Source organism: Vanessa cardui, chromosome 17 (assembly GCF_905220365.1).
Source record: "Vanessa cardui chromosome 17, ilVanCard2.1, whole genome shotgun sequence".
Classification (NCBI taxonomy): Eukaryota; Metazoa; Arthropoda; class Insecta; order Lepidoptera; family Nymphalidae; genus Vanessa; species Vanessa cardui.
In genome coordinates this window covers 11,301,476-11,324,476 of record NC_061139.1, presented here as the reverse complement: position 1 = coordinate 11,324,476, position 23,001 = coordinate 11,301,476, and the positions used below count along the sequence as shown (strand labels likewise).

Below are 23,001 nucleotides of genomic sequence, written 5' to 3'. Positions count from 1 at the left end.
ATATTTATATATATGTAGTGGTGCTTGCCTGGGTTTGCACCCGAAATCATCGGTTAAGATGCACGCGTTCCAACCACTTGGCCATCTCAGCTTAAATTCCTTACTAATGTATCTCTATTTATAATACAACAATATTCCACTTAAGTACCTACATCCTCTTTGCAATCAAAGTTGCAATGACATTTTCATTGAAGTTCAAAACGCCATTTTTTCATAAATCAATAGTGAATATATTATATTATACATAGATTTGTATCTCGATCAATGACATCGCGTCAATTCGATGTAAACGTAGAATATTTGAATTTTGTACTCTTGTGGAACAGACTATACTCGACCAACTTTGCATTTGAAATAGGATTTCTTGGTGGTAGGGCTTTGTGCTAGCCCGTCTGGGTTGGTAGCATCCACTCATCAGTTATTCTTGCGAAATAACAGTACTCAGTATTGTTGTGTTCCGGTTTGAAGGGTGAGTGAGTCAGTGTAACTACAGGCACAAGGGACATAACATCTTAGTTCATAGTAGTAAAGTAGAAAAAAAAGGATAGCGGGTTAATCAGAATTGGAACTCATAGTTGAATTATTTAACAAACTCATTAGTATAAATGGTGATTATGAATTAAAAAGGTACGCTATAATGTTAATAGCATAAGATTGATATATAGTTATGAAAAAAAAACCAATTGATCTTTTTGCTTAAAAATGACCTACCTCCACAAAATTGTCGGTGACAAATCTCTGGACCAGCGACGTTTTGCCGCACTGTGTGTCTCCGACCAGGACAACTTTGATCTCCTCCTCAGTGGGAGTACCAGCGCCTCCCTCCGAGCACTTCTTGCCCGACCACATTTTACAGGAAAATCTGTGGACAAAGTATTAATGTTTAATATCACACATACAAGAATGACTAATGCTAAAATTATTTTGCCTAAAAGAACCATCAACAATTCTATTAGACCGCGATCTTCGTTTATCCACATATTTCTCTTCAAATAAACAGATATAATTAAAAATATATTTAACAATCATTAAAACAACGTTTGTGTGTGTGAAAGTATAATATTACGAAAATAAGATGTATGAGCAAGAATGAAACCTTCACACCAGTGATATAGATTGTTTTCAATTATTTACAGCTGTTTTATGCAAACTGCCTTAAGATAGTATTATTATTTTTGTTATAAGCCATTTTCCATGCCCATATAAGTAAATAATTGATTGAGTAATTATATTTAGCCTTACACATCAGGTCTAATATAGGCAGTTAGGCGACCGTCGCTCGAATTAGGGGAGTTAACAATACGTCCTTACATGTTTTAGGGCATTTATAATTCCAATCTAATTAATGGTGGGATCTACCTTCCCTAGTATAATGCCTCCAATTTGCTCTAATCGATTGTCGAGATAGCCCAGTGGTTAGAACGCGTACATCTTAACCGATGATTGCGGGTTCAAACCCACGCAAGCACCACTTAGTTTTCATGTGCTTAATTCGTGTTTGGAATTCATTTCCAGCTCAGAAGTGAAGGAAAACCTTGTGTTGAAACCTTTATGTGTCTAATTTCACAATAATTCTGCCACATGTGAATCCAGCCACCCGCATTGGAGCAGCGTGGTGTTATATGTTCCAAACCTTGTCCTTAAAGGGAGAGAAGGCCTTAATCCAGCCGTGGGAAATTGACAGGCTGTTGGTGACGTATCGTTTCGTTTCAGTCACGTTGCAGGATCAAAGGTAATGTTGACCACATTTGTCTATCTTGTATTTGGTCGCCCTCTATGTAAAATTTTCATCACGTAAGCTATAAGAAAGAATCGATCCATTTTTCTATAGAATTTTATATAATTACATACGGTAGGGACAATATATATTCAGTTACGCCTTTATTTCAGGGAAAGGTATAATACGAATCTATAGAATTAGGTCTATGGGACACATTTATTTTTCTAAATTAAAAATAGAATGATGCATTGACCGGCCAGTGTTTTGTCAAAAATGGTATTTGAATTTCGTAACAAATCTTTATATGGAGAGCAAAACGCTTACTTCAAATCGAAGTAGGTTCTATCTACAAGGCCTGTTGGCACCACACCAAAATAGTATTTCTACTTTTAAACTACCTTATTTGACCTAGAATATATTTTTATACATATTATAATGGCAATATGTGCACCTGGGGTCCCTCCCTATCCTTAAAATAACACTATAAAAATATGTATTGATTGGGCTTGCAAAAAACGCTCTTTGGAAATTTAATGGTGCTTGCTTGGGTTTGAATCCGCTACCATCGATTAAAATGCGTTTTAACTGCCCAGCTATTTCAGTACAGGAATATACGACAGGTCAAAAGCGTGCAGTATGCCTTATCGCTATAGCAATCTCTCTTAGACAGGTTTTATGATAGTAACTTAACAATACAAAAAAAATGTGCAAAATCAATTCCGACATTAAACGTAAACTTTTTAGGCGTGTGTTAATTAGACACTGTTTTCTCTCTGTCATACTAGATTTGACATTTGGAAGAAAAAGATAGCATTATTTAAGACTTCTTTTTTTAAATATACATATTTTTAATGGTAAAGTTATTAGTGTCTGTGGTACTTAATTATAGAAGCGAGTGCCGAAGGAATTTGTTGACTTCGCGAAGGCGGAAATTTGGTTACAAGTTTGTCTGTACTTCCTGTTTATACACTGTTTCTATCAAAATAATTAATACTGTTTTGAATAAAGATATTGATGTATACCGTGTACGTGTATACAGTACTCATCTTTATTGTTGAGTTCTGTACGCTATATTGGGTTATTGTTCAGTAATGACAGATGTCAAATGGCATTTGAATTGTGAATTTTAATACTTTTAATTAAGGCATAAAATTAATTAAGGCTTATAAATTTCTGCGAATTTTAGATATGGCATTTAATTGGAGACAATATTAGAAAACCTGCAATAAAAATAATTATGACATGGCTGTCTAACTTTACTCCTTGGTCTATCCTAATTAAATTAAATTTTCAGTTTGTTTTTTATTTATCTGTAACAATACAGATACAGAATAAAAAGACTAATGTATCAAACTACGAAACAATATAATGATTGGTGTTACATTAAGGTACGTTTTAGCAAAGGTTACTGTTACGGTGATATGGCTATTGTTTGACTACTACAGCGCTGATATTCTGGCAACACTAACCAGTTTCGTTCGAACCCAATAAAAATATTCACAGGATACAAAATAATAATGGATGTCAACACCTGCTTTAGTTACAAATGATGCATTAAGTTACACACATACTTAATTATACACATTCCAAATACATAGGTACATGTATACATATTCCAAATTTAAATTTATATTTCGGATACACGAACATATTTTTAGTTAAAACTATTGTAGCGTAGCAATGCCCGTAAGGCTGGAACGATCTATTGCGGCAAAAAGTTTTTTTTGCAACGAATTTCTTCTACGCGGTATACAGAGTGAACTAGCAGAAATAGTTACGCAAAGAAAAAAAAACTATATGTCCCTTTCAGGCGACCTTTATTCGATCAGTTTTATTAAAACTTAATTTGTATTGGTTTTAATTTTAAGCGATATTTAATGGACAGTATCATTCACTTTTATTTCTTTATTCTCAATGGTTGTTAATTTATTTAATTGTAATCAAAATCAAAATATATGCAAATTCTATCGAGGAGTAAGAAAAGATTCGTTTTCGTGTGATCAGTATGAGCGATAATCTGCTTTACTGATCGAGAATGACATATTGCGTCGCAATGATTTTATGTTTAGATTCAAAAGGTACTAAGAGTCTACGACTTGATAAACGAATGAATCCGAAAACTGACGAAGGTTTTCTTACACTGACTGTACATGTGAAAAAATAATATAAGTATACATAGACAATGAAGCTGCAATAATACTTACAGAAATTAAATGATGTGAACAGCAATTTACCGGTAACGGTTGCCTAAGGCTGCTTGGACACCATCAGATAATCATATCAATACGTAGTACCATAATATGTATAACAATAGTAAAAATCTTTAGTATATATTGTGTTAAACAATGCATATTATTCAATATATGATTATATATATTACAAGTAGTCGCCCAAGGCTTCGCGGTTTTGGGTATTGGTTGTCATGTGTCAGGTAAAAAAGAAGCCTATGTCCTTTCTTTTTTTGATATTCGATTTTCTTTGATAGTTCAAGTTTGCTTCACACCAAATTTCATCAAATTGGTTTCAGTGGTTTGGCCGTGAAAGAGCGACGGACAGACATACAGACAAAGTAACATTCACATTTATAATATTAATACAGATTTGTTAGTTAGATAGTGAAGTATTATTTTATGAAGATTAGTATTCATTATCGAATATCACTAGTAAAAATGTTGATAAATAACAAAAAGTGGATGTGAGGGTATTCTTAGTTCGGACTTATGACTTTTTGTTTTTGGAAGACAAGTATTTGTGAATCAGTATTAAACAATGCTAATATATTATATTTTGTTTCTGAGTATAAATATATGCGCTAATCAATATTAAATAATTATGACTATTTTCAAGTAATATTCACCGGTCATATTGAAATTTTCGAAGCGTTAAGTCATACCAGGTGGATTTCCACCACCACAATAGGGGATTTCACGTCGCTAGGACCGTTAGTTATTGGGGTTTAACTAACTAGTTTGAATTGAATTTAACAAGCCCGCTCGTTGGGTGAATCCCCCGTCGATGCTCTTTTGAAACTAGGCACAAACAGCAAACGCTACACATATCCCAAAATTATCGTCTGTTATAAGCAAACAAGCACACATACAAGGTAGTGACTGTATAACCACAGGACGTAATGACATATTTTACGCTGTAAAGAATTAAACTCAAAATGGTGCTGATTGCGCATGCGCACCAACTACGGGAAAATTTAGCACATTTCTTCGATTACGAAAATTCTTAATTATAAATCGATTAGTATGGTTCTAGGATCTTGATACAAGTCATCATAAAATATTTATATCTTTTATAGATATATCAGACGATACAATTCTTTTGCTTTCTTTATTAATTATAATTAAACGACACTGAGGAGGCATTTGTAAGCCGACCTTCAATTACTGAAATATTTATATTATAAAAATAATTAAATAAATATTGGACAACATCAAATATATTTTCCAATGCTGGTAAAGTTGCGTTATGGAAAATTAGAAGTAACGACGGTACCAAAAAAACACCAAGACCCAAGACAACAGATTTTTACATCGACTCGGCTGGGAATCGAACCTGGGACCTAGGAGTGGCATATCCATGTAAGCTGGTATACACACTACAGGATCACGGAGCACTAGAAAAAAATGGACTCAACTTTTTTAATAACTAACAGTGTAATAACAAAACACATACTATTATGTAAAATGCGTGGTGCCATATAAATATTACGATTTGTAGTATATTTTTTTACGAGAGAATATTTTATACGCATAAACCTTCGTCTTTTCTGTGTCGTTAGCCTTAAAAATGAACGATATAATCGGAAGGGCTCGTAAATCGCCGGCTAGTAGCGATGAGTCAAATTATTTTTATGGGCCTACAAAGTAACTTGGGGTTTTAAATATATACTCCACTTCCTGTAATCGTATACCCTTGTTAGGTATAAATTATCCGGCAGTACCTATTCAACTTTCAGTTATTATTAATATATAACATGTAATGTATTAAAAGTAGATTATTTTAAACGAACTATATTCATATCCCTAATTAGGTGCCTATTTTTTTCCATAGTTATTATACATAGTATTACTTTTTTCGGTTTACATAAAGACACAGATATTGTTCTTCATATTACAGTTTGATAATATAGAATATAGATAGAACAAGCAGCATATGGGCCACCTAATGGTAAGTGGTCACCAACATCCATAAACAATGGCGCTGTAAGAAATATTAACCATTCCTCACATCGCCAATGCGCCAATTGGAAACTAAGGTATTATGTCCCGTGTGCCTGTAGTTACACTGGCTCACTCTTCAAACCGGAACACAAAAATACTGAGTACTGTTGTTTCGCAGTAAAATATCTGATGAGTGGGTGGTTCCTACCCAGACGGGCTTGCACAAAGTCTACCACCAATTAAATGATGTGTTATATATTGGCAACACTATAAACATGAAGACTGTTTACATTGTGACATTATCATTAGATAGGTAGTATAAAACAAAGTCGCTTACTGCTGTCTGTCCCTATGTACGCTTAGATCAATAAAATTATATATTATATTTGATAGTGATTCGAGAGTAAGGATTTTATAAATAAATAAATAAATCTTGGACAACATCACATACGTTACTCTGATCCCAAGGTGAGTAGCTAAAGCATTTGTGTTATGGAAAATCAGAAGTAAAGACGGTACCTCTAACACCCAGATCCAACATTTTCTCCATCGACTCAGCCGGGAATCGAACCCGATACCTCGGAGAGGCGTACCCATGAAAACCGGCGTACAGATTACTCGTCGTCGTCAATTTTGTCTATAATAGATGTACATAGATGTACAATATGTAATAAAACTACTAACACAACATTAATTTATGTCACTATATTAATTTATCAATCGATACATATATTATTTATCCGCTTATTGTATATAATTATATCCTTTTCCCGCCCATCCACGAATGTAGCTTTCTTCCGCCCTGCCCTTTCAAAATCCACCGCCTTTTGTTTTTCTCGTGCCAGGCAGTACCAGTAAAGGAAGTGACGGGAGTCCCACAATGAAGTGTCGATAACCGAATCAATAATTGTACTTATAAATATTATTTCAATTAAAATTCTGTAGTGTATTTAGTATCATCATTGCACCACCGCGAAGCTGGGGCGTGTTGCTAGTGTAAAAATAAATACGTCTCATTAATTAACGCAAAGTGCATCCCATTAGTCGAGTGACGATAAAATCAATATGCTTGATTAAAATTAAAATGCAACATGCAGACTTCCTACGTATATGTAAAGCTAAGTTCACACTGATGGGAAATTGGCAAAGGTTGTATCTACACTATATGTAGAGTCGAAATAATATTTTAGTCTAGTGTTAGGTTGTGAAATGAAGAGCCGAGATGGCCCAGTGGTTAAAACGCGTGCAACTTAACCGATGATTGCAGGTTCAAACCCAGGCAAGCACCACTGAATACTCTTGTGCTTAATTTGTTTATAATACATCTTGTGCTCGGCCGTGAAGGAAAACATCGTGAGGAAACCTGCATGAGTCTAATTTCATAGAAATTCTGCCAAATGTGTATTCCAGCAATCCGAATTAGAAAAGCTCGGTGGGATATGTTCAAAACCTTCTTCTCAAAGGAAGGAGGCCTTAGCCCAGCAGTGGGAAATTAACAAGCTGTTGTTGTTGTTAGTTTGAAGGCAAAGTGTTAGTTACCCTATGTTTTTCACGGGTGATATGTTTACAATGATCGGTAGAGTAATTTAGACGTAAAAGCATAAGAGATAAATTCACTATTGCATAATATAAGTTAGGATTAAGTTGTAAAAAACAAATTTAATCACCAAAGTCAAGTTTCCGTTTCAGGCGGTAAACATAAAAAAATACACAATGCAAATGTGTTGGTACACACACACTTAGATACACCTTTAAATAGGTGGAAACAAAATTAATTGATTAATTTAGTTACAGAATAATCTCAAACAGCCACTGTAGAAGCACCTTTACGTACCAATATGTGACGAAATCGGACATTTTTTTTTTAATTTCGTTCTCATACTAGAAATTGTAGCTAAATATTTTGAAGAAAATTTAATTTATAATTTTTCATTTAACTTTAAGCACAACTTACGAACTTTTCATTTAAGTTCTATATTCAATTTAGACAGTAGAATTTCTTAAAGTATATTCAAGGTCTTTTTTATTAAATTTGTCACCTTATGGTAAATGGTCACCACTGTCCTTAGATATACATTTATTGAACTTACGATATTTTTAGCCAATGCTTACATCAACGCATTACACTATACTTTACACTAGCTCACCACCATCAACAACAACAACAGCTGGTAGATTCCCACTGCTGGGCTAAAGGCCTCCTCTCACTTTGAGGAGAAGGTTTTGGAACATATTCCACCACGCTGTTCCAATGCGGGTTGGTGGAATACATATGTGGCAGAATTTTTATGAAATTTGTCACATGCAGGTTTCCTCACGATGTTTTCCATCACCGCTGAGCACGAGATGAAGTATAAAGACAAATTAAGCACATGAATCAACGGCGCTTACCTGGGTTTGAACCCGCAATCATCGGTTAAGATACTAAAATGCATTACAGCATAAGTAATGCGTGGGTGGTGACCTACCTAAACGTTCTTGAATAAAGATCTACCATTGAGTGACATTGTCAAATCTTCTTCACAAAACTGTCTTTTTCACGAACGTTCACGTATGAAACTTTGTCACGCTTATAACCTTGAACAAAATTTATTACACATGTCCCCGTAGATCGGAAAACGTATCACGAAAACGCGTCCTTAAAATGTTAAATTACTTTAGGGACAGGTAGGGATATTAACCCGTTGGGTACCAAAAAATCTACATGGAACATTACGTTGGATCATAATTATACTTTTAGTAAAAGTAAAGTGAAGTTACAGCTGGTAATGTGTTTTAAGACCTTATTCCAAGCCGCTGCCCCAGTATGGGGTTCACTTACAATTGGTTGAAATTTGGGGCATAATTTCCTCGGCATAATTTTTTATACCATAAGTTTGTTTTGGTTAGGAGCATTTTCCACCACGCTGCTCCATTGCGGGTTGGTGAATCATTTATGGTAGAATTTCATTTAAATTAGACCCAAGCAGGTTTCTTCATAATGTTTTCCTTCAAGCCGAACTCGTGATGGATGGATTGGATTGGATTGATGGATTTAAACCCTTAAATATTGGTTAAGATGAACTTTGGCCTTTGGGCCATATCTGTTCTATATGAATGCTTACCAGGGTTTTAATCCACATTCCTCGGTTAAGACGTGTTCTAATCACTGAAATATCAAGGCTTTATCTCGGCTTACTGTATTATAATGGAAATAAATATATTTGTACGACTTCGGGGTTTACGCTATTGATAAAATAACCTTCAGCTTTTACCTTATATAAAGTCAACTTGACTTGTACACGGTTATGAATTTGAATGATTTCTATTTTTGTTTTGAGGTTCACGTCGTTCGCGGGATAGAAAAATGTATTTGTCTGAGAATGTGTTAATAAATATGTAGCTAGCTGAATCTGCGGTTTAACTTTGCAGAATTTAATAAAAACCTTATTTATAAGAGGTATTTTTTTTAGATTTTAGCCCTAACTTATCACGAGATAAATAATGCACAGCCTACACAAAATCGAGAAGAATGAAATAATGCACAGAATAAATAAGAGGTATAGAAGGGTTAAACAGGAAATGACTATTTATACGTATTGTAATAAAGTTAGAATATGAAATATATGGTATTTAATCTTCTGTTTAAATATCGAACTTAGATGGACCTAATTAGGGTTAAATATTTGACGACAATTTGCAAGTTACTTTAACTGTTGTATGTTACTAACCGACCATAAATACGCGGACGATTACTAGCTAACTATAAAACATAGACATTTTATCAGTGTTTTTTGACAATATACGCTAAGAGTCATATATATTTTGTTATTGTTGTGTGTGTAATTCGTTTATACAAAAGTTTAAAACGACATTATCATAGTATTAATAAGGCATTAAGGAAGGATATCTGCGAAATATTTTGCGAGATAATGACGAATACGAATAAAGTACGAGAGAATGACATATCCGACGGACAGGAATATAATATCGGTCTAGTATCTCGCTGGAGAGTTGCCAGGAGATTGTTTGCGGATTTCCGGTACACGGAGGTGTTATTTCTCGAGAGTATTTTCGATCTACTTTGTTTAGATGTCTGTGTACGACGTACTGGATAGAACTTTGAGAGAATGTATTTTGTTTTGCATGCAAATATATTTATCTGTAAAGTCTATTTTCGTATACGTTATTAAAACTTTTTCGAATATTTTTATAAGATTTATTTTTGTATTTTATCGTTATATAATATAGTGATATTGCCTAATGTGATCTTGAAATGTTTATATATTCATAATTTGTCTCGTATTTGGCTGTGATCGAACACGTCGTAAGGAAAACTACGTTTTTTAAAATGTATTTCTACTTTATAGGTATTTTATCAGCGTGATCGTGTGGTGACATAAAGATCTTCCCTTGATGGTTACAATCAAATAACCCAATTTGTCTTTTGTATATTGTATGGCTAGGCAGGCAGGTCTTAGTGTCCGCCGAAAGACGGAGAGGGTACCGCTGGTTTTTTAGCGGGTAAACCCGGCGTGCTTGTGCGCTCTCGGTGTCAAGAGCGCTGGGGAATCCCACACACTCCCCACTTTTCATCATGTGAGGGAAGCGCTTAAAGCGTTTTTCCAGCGAGAAAAAAAGGCAGGTCTGGGAATATGACTCCATTTCAACAGTGGTTGTAGGCTCCAATGTTAAAAGTAGACGGCCAGTACCTATTTACAGTCCGGAAGCTCCCGCCATGCCTCTTCACATACGTTTTAAGAAACGGATAGATAAGAACGGAACGAAGCTATAAGTGGAGGGGAACACCTGTGCTGGTAGGCATTAATATAAATCAATATTTAAAACTTCACATTTAACGACAGACGTTCAACATAAAGATATATATAAGCTCAATCAGGATATAATCTATTTAAACTTCAACAATTCTCTTTTGCAGGGTCGAAAAGGAATTAAGGAGATCTTCTAATCGTGAAACTTTTAATGTTAGGCAAATTGACAAATTTCGCTGAGAACATAATGGTTGTTGCCCGTTTGAGTATCTCCAGATCCGATAAGTTTTATTCTTGTAATATAATTACATTAAGTTTAATTTTGTTCCGTTTCAACGTTTAATTAACATTAATTTGTTGTGTTTAGGTTATTTATTCATTTATAAACGGAAATTGTAAGTTAGATAAGAATTAATGAAATTTCTTTAGATGGATGTTATACCCTATTGAAACGTTTAATATGTAACGTTTGAATGAAACATATCTGATGAAATAAATCATTTGTTTAGTGTCTTTCGTTGTACGTGTTTTTACAACATACTAGTTACAGGCACTGGCTTCGCACGGTTATTCAAAAAAATCAAAATCAAAATAAACTTCATTCAAGTAGGCTTTTACAAGCACTTTTGAATCGTCAATTAACAATTAAGTGAACCTACCAGCGGTTCGGAAAGTAGATTCCACCGAGAAGAACCGGCAAGAAACTCAGTAGTTACTCTTTTAAACATTTAAATATACTTGATGTGTATAGTTATATTATGACAATATTTCATAAAATCATTATTAAGCCTGTGTGTTATTCTCATGTATAACCTAAATTAGTGTAAACGTTTATCAAAATCCATTCAGTAATTTTTTCGTGAAAGGGTAAAAAATATACATATGTTTTTAATCCTCATATAATAAAAATGAATAAAAGCGACGAAACCGTGAGAAACCTGTATTGAAACTCAATACATAACTATAAATTAAATTTCACTATTTACTTTAATCAACGAGCAATTTTAAATTTTCATTTAACGCGTCTCTCGCGGTAGTTTTTTTATTTTTTAAATAATCAAAATGAAAAATTGAAACAGAAGAGAACCTTTCGTTGAATATAATTCCTTGGGTTGATTAAAAATATTATTTTAAATGTAAAGTTACGAGGTACCATTTACAAAATTGCATGCACCGTTTTGTAAATTTCTGTCGCGAAATTCTTATATTAACATCGGACACCCGCTTCATGGAACATCAACATTGATGTTTGTTGAAAGAATATATAATTAAACAAAACAGATAAATAAATATGATTAAATGGAGATGGCCCAATCAAGCAAGCACCACTATATATAGGTGCTTAATTTGTGTTTATAATTCATCTCGTGCTCGGCGGTGAAGGAAAACATCGTGAGGAAACATGCGTGTGTCTAATTTCATCGAAATTCTGCCACATGTGCATTCCACCAACCCGCATTGGAACAGCGTGGTGGAATATGTTCCAAAACCTCTCCTTAATGGAGGAGGCCTTATCTCAGCAGTGGGAAATGTACGGGCTGTTACTTTACTTTACTTTACTATTTAATGTTCCCCTACCTACTACCTCTTTCTATCCCTGTTTCTTTCCTCTACGATTATGGTCTTATTGTCAAGAGCTCCCGCGGAAATAGGGGGAAAAATAAAAACAATTCTTGATTGCCATTTAACAAATGATTACGATTTAAAGAAAGAAATATTTAAGAGAGTGAAAAATGGTACTGGCCGGGTAGAGAGCGGCGGTATATAAATAAAAACAAAAGTAAAACGTTTGAATAGATGACGTCAGTTTATAATGAAATTATATCAAAACAAAACCTGTCATACGTTTCAAAATTCCTAAAAATCTGTTGAATAAACGTGAAGTTTGGCGGGCAAATAGTATTAAGATTAATATTATAAGTACAAAAAGTCTGTATCTTAGGAACTTTATTACTCAATCATGATCAAACTAAACGAATTTTAATGCGCGATCAGTCTTATGCGACGTGGGTGGAAGTCGATTATAATGTCGAATACGACAAAACAAAATTTAATTAAGGCTAAGCGGAAAGTTTCGGCTGAGATGACAGTGATTAGAATCTGGTATTACTTTTTATAACTCATCACGTTTTTCGGTACAGGACAACATCGTGAGGAAACCTACATGACGATAAGAGTGCATGACTAAATAATAATAAATATTGGACAATATCACATACATTACTCTGATCCCAATGTACGTAGCTAAAGCATTTGTGTTATGGAAAATGAGAAGTAACGAAGGTACCACAAACACCCAGACCCAAGACGACATAGAAAACTAATAAACCTTCTACATCGACTCGGCCGGGAATCGAACCCGGGACCTCAGAGTGACGTAACCATGAAAACCGGTGTACACACCACTCGACCGCAGAGGTTGGAATAAGCTAACGCTTTATGAATTCTGAGGGATGGAAAAAAGCGTAGCGAATACTTATTGACTTCCAGGCAGGATATATATTAACTTTGTTTGTTGAAAACGTAGTTACTACTACTGAGTTTTTTCCCGATTCTTTTCGGTAGAGTGTACTGAAAACAAACTAAACTGAAATAATTACTAGCCTGCGTATTAAAAATAAATGTAAATGTGGTCTCGACCTGACAATTTCCCATCTTTTAGTCGAATGTATGTCTTATAATAATAAAAGAAGAATATGCAATGTACCTCAAACGTTAAAATAGTGTTTAAATCAAGTTATTCCGAAACCCTAAAATTTTTGAAATTAATTAATGTATATAATGTGATGTAAGAATTGTTATGTAACTGTGAATAATGACCTTAGATGTTAAAAAAAAAAAAACTAAAATTCACTCTGATAGATTTTATCATTAAAAGAATAGTTTAATTGTAAGCATAAGTTAGATTAGTTTACGATCTCACGATATAGATTATAATCTATCAGTAACTATTGAGCACTGACAGATATATGAATATAGCATATGACAAATCTGTTAATTTATTATTAACGATCATTATATGACACGAATTAGTGAGTTGTGAATACTATAACTCGGCATGAAAGCAACAGAATCGGATCTAACATCCTAGCAAATTGTGGAATTACAGTTTGGATTGTTTAGAACGATCGGGAGAAACGTTAAAATCGAGAGATAGGTCATTGACACGCTTATACTGTCATACTAAATCTGTACGCTACGATAGTCAAAGATACCTTGTTAAATGAATGAATAGAGTATGGATGAATTTATTTGTGATATACACAGTTTAACAAGAGTCGAGATGGCCCAGTGGTTAGAAAGCGTGCATCTTAACCGATGACTGAGGGTTCGAACCCAGGCAAGCACCGCTGATTTATGTGCTTAATTTGTCTTTATAATTCATCTCGTGCTCAGCGGTGAAGGAAAACATCGTGAGGAAACCTGCATGTGACAAATTTCATAGAAATTCTGCCACATATGCATTCCATCAACCCGGATTGGAACAGCGTGGTGGAATATGTTCCAAATCTGCTCCTTAAAGGGAGAGGAGGCCTTTAGCCCAGCAGTGGGAATTTACAGGCTGCTGTTGCATACACAGTTAAAAAAATATATAACAAAAGAAAAACGTCATATTATCTATATCTATATTAATATTATGTATGTGAAAGTAACTCTGCTGCCTAGCTGTCGCTCTTTCACGATAAAGCCAATAAAACGAATTTGGTGAAATTTGGTGTGAAGCAAGCTTGAGCTTCAAGGAAGGACATAGGTTTTTGCTTAACACATGACAACCAACCTCTAAAAAGCGAAATCGCGGGCGACTATTTTTATAATAAGGTAAACCACAGTGTATCGATACATCAAATAAAGTCTCCACCTTATGTTGAAATTCGGGGGAGCACACAATGACTCCCAAACTTCAACAATAGTTTTTAAAGGCCGCCTAGAAGTTAAAAAATAGTGACAAATAGAAATACATCGATGTAGTAAAAGTAAACAAATGAAACACAGCCAGAGTAAGAAAACCTTTGTCAGTTTTCAAATTCATTCCTTTATCAAGTCTTAAACTCTTGGTACCTTTTGAATCTAAACATCAAATCATTACGACGCAATATGTCATTCTCCATCAGTAGAGCAGATTATCGCTCATACTGAGCACATGAAAACAGATCTTATAGTGACATTTTTCTTACCCCGACTGTACATTATTATATGAAATATAATTATTACATCTAAGTTTTTTCGTCAGGGGTCAACCTTGGGCGTTAACCAGCTCAGAAAAAAAACATATCGAAAGTGAATAAATGTGACATTTCAATTCCGAGGAAAGAAAGAGGAATTACTTATTCTTTGTCATATTAAACTATTAACTAATTACTATTACAGCACCATCCACCTCATATTCTATGAGCTACACCGTTGGATACCAGGAAGAGATTGCAAAGTAGCGATAAGGTCGCCAAAATTATATGCTTTTGTTATTCAGACTGAATCCATGTTGTATTTATTTATTTTTTGTGTGATGTACAATAAAGTAAAGTAAACACTACCAGTTCGGAAAAGAAAACACCCTGACCTGAGAAGAACCGGTGCAAGAAACTCTACGTGATTTTTTCATATCAATTTATGATTATTTATATATCACAATATAATATAATATTTCCATAATGTTGTCTTAAATTTTCGCGATTATTACACATTTAAATAAAACTAATTATAACGGATGAATCGCCTACCTAAAAGTCTACCCGTGACCACGAACACTGCAAAGTGCTCGAAACGTCGGGATGTTTAAAAATAATTAATATACGCGATTCATCCGTTATAATTAGTTTTATTTAAATATAATATTTCCAAATCAATTTGCAAGATAACCCAAAACCAGAAATAGAATTAATAGAAAGCTTGAAGCCCTTACAAATACTGTTCACCTGAGATGGCCCAGTGGTTAGACCGAGTGCAATCAATAATTATATCAACCCCGGACAAGCACCAATGAATTCGCATGTGCTTAATTAGTGTTTATAATTCATCTCGTGCTCAACGATGAAGCAAAACATTGTGAGATCCTGCTGGTTCTAATTTGAATGAAATTCTGCAACATGTGTATTTAAGCCGCATTGGAACAGCGTGTTGGAATTTGTTCCAAGAAAACTTATCAACGGAGAGGAACTCCGTTCGAGTTTTTTAATAGAATATGCGGACTAGCATATGGGCCACCTGATGGTAAGTGGTCACCATCACCCAAAGACAATGACGCTGTAAAAAATATGGAAAACTAAGATGCTATGTTCCTTGTGTCTGTAGTTACACTGGCTCACTCACCCTTCAAACCGGAACACAACAATACTGAGTACTGATACTGTTATTTAGCGGTAGAATAACTGATGGTTTGTACCTACCCAGACGGGCTTGCACAAAGCCCTATCACCAAGTAATGATTATTCGTACACTTTTCTATTATACATATCTGGATAAGTTTTTCGATCTTAAATCCAATTTGAACGGCGTAGTGGCAAAAGGGTGAAGTTAATTGAAAGTTAAAGAACATAATTACAGGACAGATCCCGGCTAAGTAATTCGAAATCGAATTTCAATTCGACAAATTGAATCGAGTAATCAAAATTTAACGGTCAATAAACACATTTACGACTCACAACACACTGAACGTTGTGATGCGTGTAACATTCACGCAATTTTGTTTTATATATCGTTGGAATATGGGCGACTACCGCATGAATTGGTTACGCTATTAAATTTAGAATTTGTAAATTTGCGAAACCGAAATAGCTGAATTATCCGAGTTGAAAGTCCCGGATTCTAAGTAGTGAATCGTAAATAGATCTGACTAACGTGGATTACTGGAAGCGCATACTTGTCATATATGATTCTGATAATATAATATCATATGTACAACAAAATATAAAATTAAAATTTTGAAGTCGTAGTGTCATATCCGTTCCATTGTATACTCTCAAAGTGTTTAAAATTCAAGGTCATATTCATTATAGTAAGTATTACGTATGTATAAGGAACTTACTATGTTGTGTACTTTATAGGTGTCGTGTATTCCACTAACCTGCATCGGAACAGCGTGGTGGAATATGTACCAAATCCTCTCAAAGGGAGAGGAAGTCTTAACCCAGCAATGGGAAGTTTACAGGCTGCTGTTGTGTATCTGTAGCTTTGAATTTCATTTGACGTCAACTACTTTAAAAAGTGGAGATTTTTTAAGTAATTAAGAATATTTTTGAATAATTTATGATTTATTAAACAAAAGGCAATAACACCTCTTGTTTTTATTTTGATTTGACATCATGTCGCAATAAATTAACTACAATATTAAAAAACATAGGATAGCAAATCTCTCGAAACTAAAAAAAATGTAGGCAATTTAATTAACATTAAAAGTAAAAAAAAAATTCTTATAAAAGTAAAATCTCGATTCTAAAAATAGGATAAATATTTCATTCAGTTACCGAGGGCAATCAGTATAAACAGTCCGGAGTCTTTTGGTATTTTGCAACGAAATTTCTCAGTAGAAAGGATGGAGCCAATTGTTTATTTGCAGCAATTTTACGTAGTAACTCACTGATTGCAATACCCTAAAAGGGGTTTCCTCGAGAGAACTAGAGGGGACAGGTGGCGAATTGCCGGCTGAAATAATAAATTACGCTTCCCAGTTCCAGGATTAAGGGAAGATAGTGGAAAATTAAAGACGTCACTCGGGAAATACAGGAGGTATATAAATTGTCATACCATTTAAAATAGTCGACTTACCAAATTATTTAATGAGTAAGCAAATGATATTGTTTTAACTTTTACTTTAACGTTTTAGTATTCTTGGTTAATGTATCAAGAGCCGTGATAGTCCAGTGCTTAGAATGCACGAATCTTAATCGATGATTACGGGTTCAAACCCAGGCAATTACCACTGAATATTCATGTGCTTAAGTTGTGTTTATAATTCATCTCAGGCGAAGGAAAACATCGTGAGGAAACCTGCATGTGTCTAGTTTCATAGAAATTCTGCCACCTGTGTATTGCACCAAACCGCATTGGAAGAGCGTGGTCGAATATGTTGCAAACCTTCTCCTCAATTTACAAGCTAATGTTGTTGTTGTATGTTGTTGTTGTTTAATATCATATAACGTGGCGAAATACAGAAACAATGATCAATGATATATCGAAACCAATCTAGTTTCAAACGTAAGTCGACGATATTAATTACGAACTAAATTTAATCAGACTTCTTGCGGCGTGTGACTGGCCACACGTCAAACTCGCGGTTAAAAATATTCGTTGTCGGGTCAATGACGTTAAACCTGTTACACAACAAATAAAAACACAAAAAATAAATACAATCGAACATCAAAATGGATCTTAACGATTCCGTAATCAAAGAGGAAGTAAGTAACATTCTTTCGAGACTGCAGAAACTTTTACCGAAGAAAAAGGACATTATATTTATCGCACCTGACAAATCCACACTGACTAAACTGAGTGATGTTCACACTGAAGCAAAGAGTGTTTTCCCGAAGTGCTTCGTTGGCGCGAAGCTGGTCATTGCCAGGGACATAATGGACAAGGTCAAGTTAGTTCAAAGTTACAACTTCAGTAAAACGAAAGAGACATACAAGTGCTACTCACATCTCTTACATAAGGAAATGGCCGCGAAAAATGTTGAAGATGGCCTAATAATTGATTCAATGGGTTCAGCTACAGCTACATACAAGGAAACAATGGACGATTACGAAATGAGACTCACATCAAAGATCAAAGACTTAGTATCATCAGAGACGGAATTAGTTTTCGAAAAAGAGAACGAAAAGTCGATTAGTTCCATCTCGTGCTCCATAAAAGACGTCGACCCAAATAACCTGAAACTAGTAACACAGTGGATGTATAGAGTGATGCCAGAATTAAGTTTTGGCAGCGAGCTCGGTTTGATGCCCTTATCGTATCCGATATCCCCCGAATTTTCAGTTAGTACGAGATACGAGAGGCCATCCTTCACTCTCTCTTCCACTATCAGCAGAATTGGATTCCAAGTGTGCCTTTTCAAGCAATTCACACCAGATTTACGGATATCGACCATTCTCAATGAGAATAATAGGACCTCAGCTTCGATCGGTCTGGCTCTCCACAAGAGCTATGATAATGGATCAGAATTGAAAATTTTTGTCGACTCACAGCGTTGCGGTGGTTTCACTTATCAGAGGGATGTTTTGTTTTACGAGCCACATAACGATGTGCGAATGATACGATTGGTGGCCAGCACTCTTATAGATAGACAGCGACGAGTGCGTTTCGGCTTTGGTTTCAACTTAGACTTCTGAACAATCAAGTTATGTACTCCGGACGATTACCCGTTGAAATTTTGATATTTTCGTCATTTTGTAGTATTATTTGTTTGTATATAAGTATACATAGGTTTTAATTATTGTTTTATCTTGTTAACGATTGTGTTATTTCGTTTAGAAATGTGAGTAAATTAAAGATTATTTCTTCTGACTTTGGTGCTATTATTTCGGTTAGTAAAATTATACTACTGACTACTGAGTTTCCCGTCGGATCTTTTCTATAGAATCAACTTTCTGAACTGGTGATAACAATTCTAATCTAATTATTCAAAAGTGCTGTTATGAGTATACTTGAAAATTTTGAAGAATATATTGATTTTTAAAAGAAAAAGTAGTTAACGAGTTGAATTTTGCTGGGTAAATTTCTATTGTTATAAAATTCTGATCCCAATGCTTAACCCTGATATAAAACCGGAATAAACATGATATTCAGAATAAATTCGGAGTCGAGTTTGTAAAGTTACTGTATCAGAAGCCAGATAAAATTCCAGACCAAGCTTGTTATCTCTTAAAGAAAAATAAACAGGACAAATTGTACTCGTTATATAACTTTTTTGTTCTGCGGTCGCTCGAGGTTTTCATAAGAAGCTTGGTTGATTATTATTTAGTATCTCATTTTACGTATGACAGATCTTTTTGATATCTGTGCGATTCTGTAACAACTCACCTCGTATCTCACTCGTGAAAATATGACTGATGAATGAAACGGTTATACGCGATATTCTTATACGTGTCCTGTGAGTTTCATAATATTATACAGTCACTATCACATATTACATTATGATATCTCATTAGTTAGCTTGGTAATTTTATTAACAGGATTTAAAGATATTTCAAGAAATCTTTTTGTATATTAAATTAGTGATATAAAATATATTTTCTCAATGATTAGAAATCGGAAATAAAAATAATTGACTGATGTGTAAACTTACTTGCAGTTTTATTTTATTACCTATTTAAAACATCCATAATATAGTAAGTTTTCGAGTAAAGAGTCGACCGTTTCGATACGTGGGATGCATGCGACTTTGAAACTTGAGGATAGTTTTTTATTGGGATGCTTTTGAATTAGGTCTTGTAGACAATTCTTGTATGCCGCACAAAATAAAAAAGAATGGTCACAATATTTTAGTATGTCACTGCTGGGTTAAAGCCTTACCTTTAAAGAGAAGAAGGAGAATCGGAGTTTTCATATTTCGCCTCTCTACTTGCCAAATATGACCCACGAGAGCCAAGATGGCCCACTGGTAAGAACGCGTTTATCTTAACCGACGATTGTGGGTTCAAACCAGTCAAGAACTAATAAAAATTCTTTTGCTTAATTTGTGTTTATAATTCATCTCAAGCTCAGCAGTGAAGGAAAACATCGTGATGAAAACTGCATGTGTTTAATTTCAACAATATTATGTCACATGTGACATACAACCACCAAATCACATTGGCGTAGCGTGGTGGAATGTGCTCCTATCCTGCTTCATTTCGACTTTTAAGACCGTATCCATAAGCAAGAAACAAAAAATCCAATAATACTGACATAACGAAAGAGCTACTCTATAAACATATATAATTCGATAAAGTTAATGTATTCATAACATATAAATAATCGAAATGTAATTTATATGTTATGAATTACACGAAACAAAATATAAGCGATCAATTAAATATTCATATTGTACGGATAACAGTACATTATAACTTTCTCTGATCGGTCGAAAATATTTTATGGATTCATTTATTTTATTATGGATCAATTCCATTTATGATATTAATTTGAAATATAAGATGTAAAGTGGAGAGAAATACTTCAGAAAAACAAAGCCCCAACGTATGTCTGTCTGTATGTTCGCGATACACTCAAAAACTATTAGTGACAATCACACGAAAATCTGTTCAGGATTCTTACAAATAAACAGAGGGCTTAATAAGAAAGGTTTAGGTACATAATTTACTAGTAGTCACCCGCTTAGCTCGCATTTTAGGGTTTGATTGTCATGAGTCAGGCAAAAATTAGCCTATATAACAACAGCTACTTTTTGCCTTGCTAACACATGAGCAAGCAAATGCCAAGCAAAAATTAAACAAGTTTATCAAACAGCTAAGATCTGTATCTGGTTCAAAATGACCTCTGAATGAAATCTTATGAGATATGGACCAGCAAATGGAAACCATTCATAACCGAAGGTTGTGGTTTTGAAAAGAGTTCGGCTTGAAACAATATACTGAGTTTACAAGGATAATAATACTTTATTGCAAGTTAAGTAATACGTATTAAATTAGTATTAGCTAGTCTGGGTAGGGTTCACTTATCAAATATTCCTCCAAACAGCATAACTTGGTATCCAGTCACCCGTGTGACTATACACGAATAATATTCCCAAGAATAGTGGCGAATATGAAATATGAGTTATAGTTATTTCTAAAAATGCTGTTTTCTGGCTAGTGGTGCCCATTAAACATCAGATGGCCTCTTTGCTGGCCCGTCTAACTATTACATTAAAAAAAGAATAGTAGTACTAACTTAACCTAACTTCTCAAATAGTGTTAAATATGCGTCACGATTTGGTTCATTCCCAATAAAGGTTAAATTGTAAAAGGTCATAAAATAATCTATAAAGACTAATATTATCGTCATTATCATTACATAGTATCAAACCCAGTCGTTTACCTCTGTCTATACCTATGTATACTTATATCTTTAAATATATTTTTTTAATAGATAGAGTGATTCGAGAGCAAGGTTTTTAACAAGAAAAATCTACTAGAATATACAAGAAAAACTATCTGTGGTGTATTTGTGTGTAGTATCAGAATTGCAAACGAGCGAATCCGGGCAGGTCGCTTATTTTAAAAGAATCTAAACTTCGATCACTTGTATGTGTGTGTGTGTGTGTAATAATTGTCGTGTTTATTTCATTTTACTCTTCGTCAACCTATTGGTACCCCCACTCCAACGTGATTATACGAAAAAACCTCTTAAAACGTTCTCACAATGTTAAGTAAAGATTCTTGTTCATTATACAAACAAAGTATGTTATTCTATAAAGCTTTGTGTACATGGCGCCGCAGCCGCAACGGCGCCGCACCAAAACGTTGTGTATATGAATAATTTTTTCGTGAGGACTGTACCGCCACAACATCACATTTTTGTGAGTTATAATTATTATATCAATTTGTTACATTGTCTAAACATTTATATAGGCAATTTCAAAATACTTAGTTCAGACATTTTTAAGTTTGCCGTTTTGTAAATTCAAATCGTTTGTAAAAAATACATTGGTTGAAAAAGCATATTATTCGATGCAAGATTTTATAGATGAAAAAAAGCGTGGAGTTAATATCTGTTGACTTCCAAGCAGGATATATTAATTTAAATTATTGTATTTAACTAACATAATATTGTATTTTTTTAAATGTTAAAAAAAGAGTAACTACTGAGTTTCTTGTCGGTTCTTCTCGGTAGAATCTACTTTCCGAACCGGCAGCTTCAGTTAATTTTCAACCGACTTCAAAAAGGAGGAGGTTATCAATTCGTCTGTATTTTTTTTTTTTTTTTTTTTTTTTTTTTTTATGTTTGTTACCTCATAACTTTTTACTGGGTGGACCGATTTTGACAATTTTTTTGTTTGTTTGAAAGGTAGTGCTTCCCGTGGGGTCCCATTTTTTTTTTATTTTTTTCCGATGATGGTATCCGTATGAAAACGACGTAAGTCTTAAATTTGCATTATGTATATGCGCGATAAATAGGTGAATAACTCAAAATTGGTTGGCACAATTTTGATGAATCTTTTAAAATTATAAAGGACATACTTTAAGGGTAGTTTGGTGAAAGTTTGGTAAGGTTCTGAGTATAGGATTCATGACAAATTAAGGGAACGGGAGGGAACGGAACAATTCTGAGGAGCACGTTAGCAATACTCGGTCGAATCTTTTATTTATGGGTTACTTGGATATTTAAATCACCTTCCGGAACGTGGTTATGTTCATGTAATTGTCATAATCGAATATTATAATTA

General features: G+C 34.2%; 2 protein-coding genes across 3 annotated transcripts in view; one reads left to right on the top strand and one right to left on the bottom strand.

Annotated features, from left to right (window-relative positions):
* Positions 1-23,001, bottom strand: part of LOC124536899 (rho-related GTP-binding protein RhoN-like) — a 158,993-nt gene that overhangs the window by 47,681 nt on the left and 88,311 nt on the right. For both annotated transcript variants that reach the window (XM_047113555.1, XM_047113556.1), the window contains one exon: positions 712-862. In XM_047113555.1, coding sequence (XP_046969511.1) covers positions 712-849 — 138 coding nt within the window. In that variant the 5' untranslated portion in view covers positions 850-862. The remainder of the gene's footprint in view (positions 1-711; positions 863-23,001) is intronic.
* Positions 17,907-18,989, top strand: LOC124536898 (mitochondrial import receptor subunit TOM40 homolog). Its single transcript, XM_047113554.1, has one exon. It carries the CDS (start codon positions 18,002-18,004, stop codon positions 18,962-18,964), a length of 963 nt encoding a protein of 320 aa, XP_046969510.1. The 5' UTR covers positions 17,907-18,001; the 3' UTR covers positions 18,965-18,989.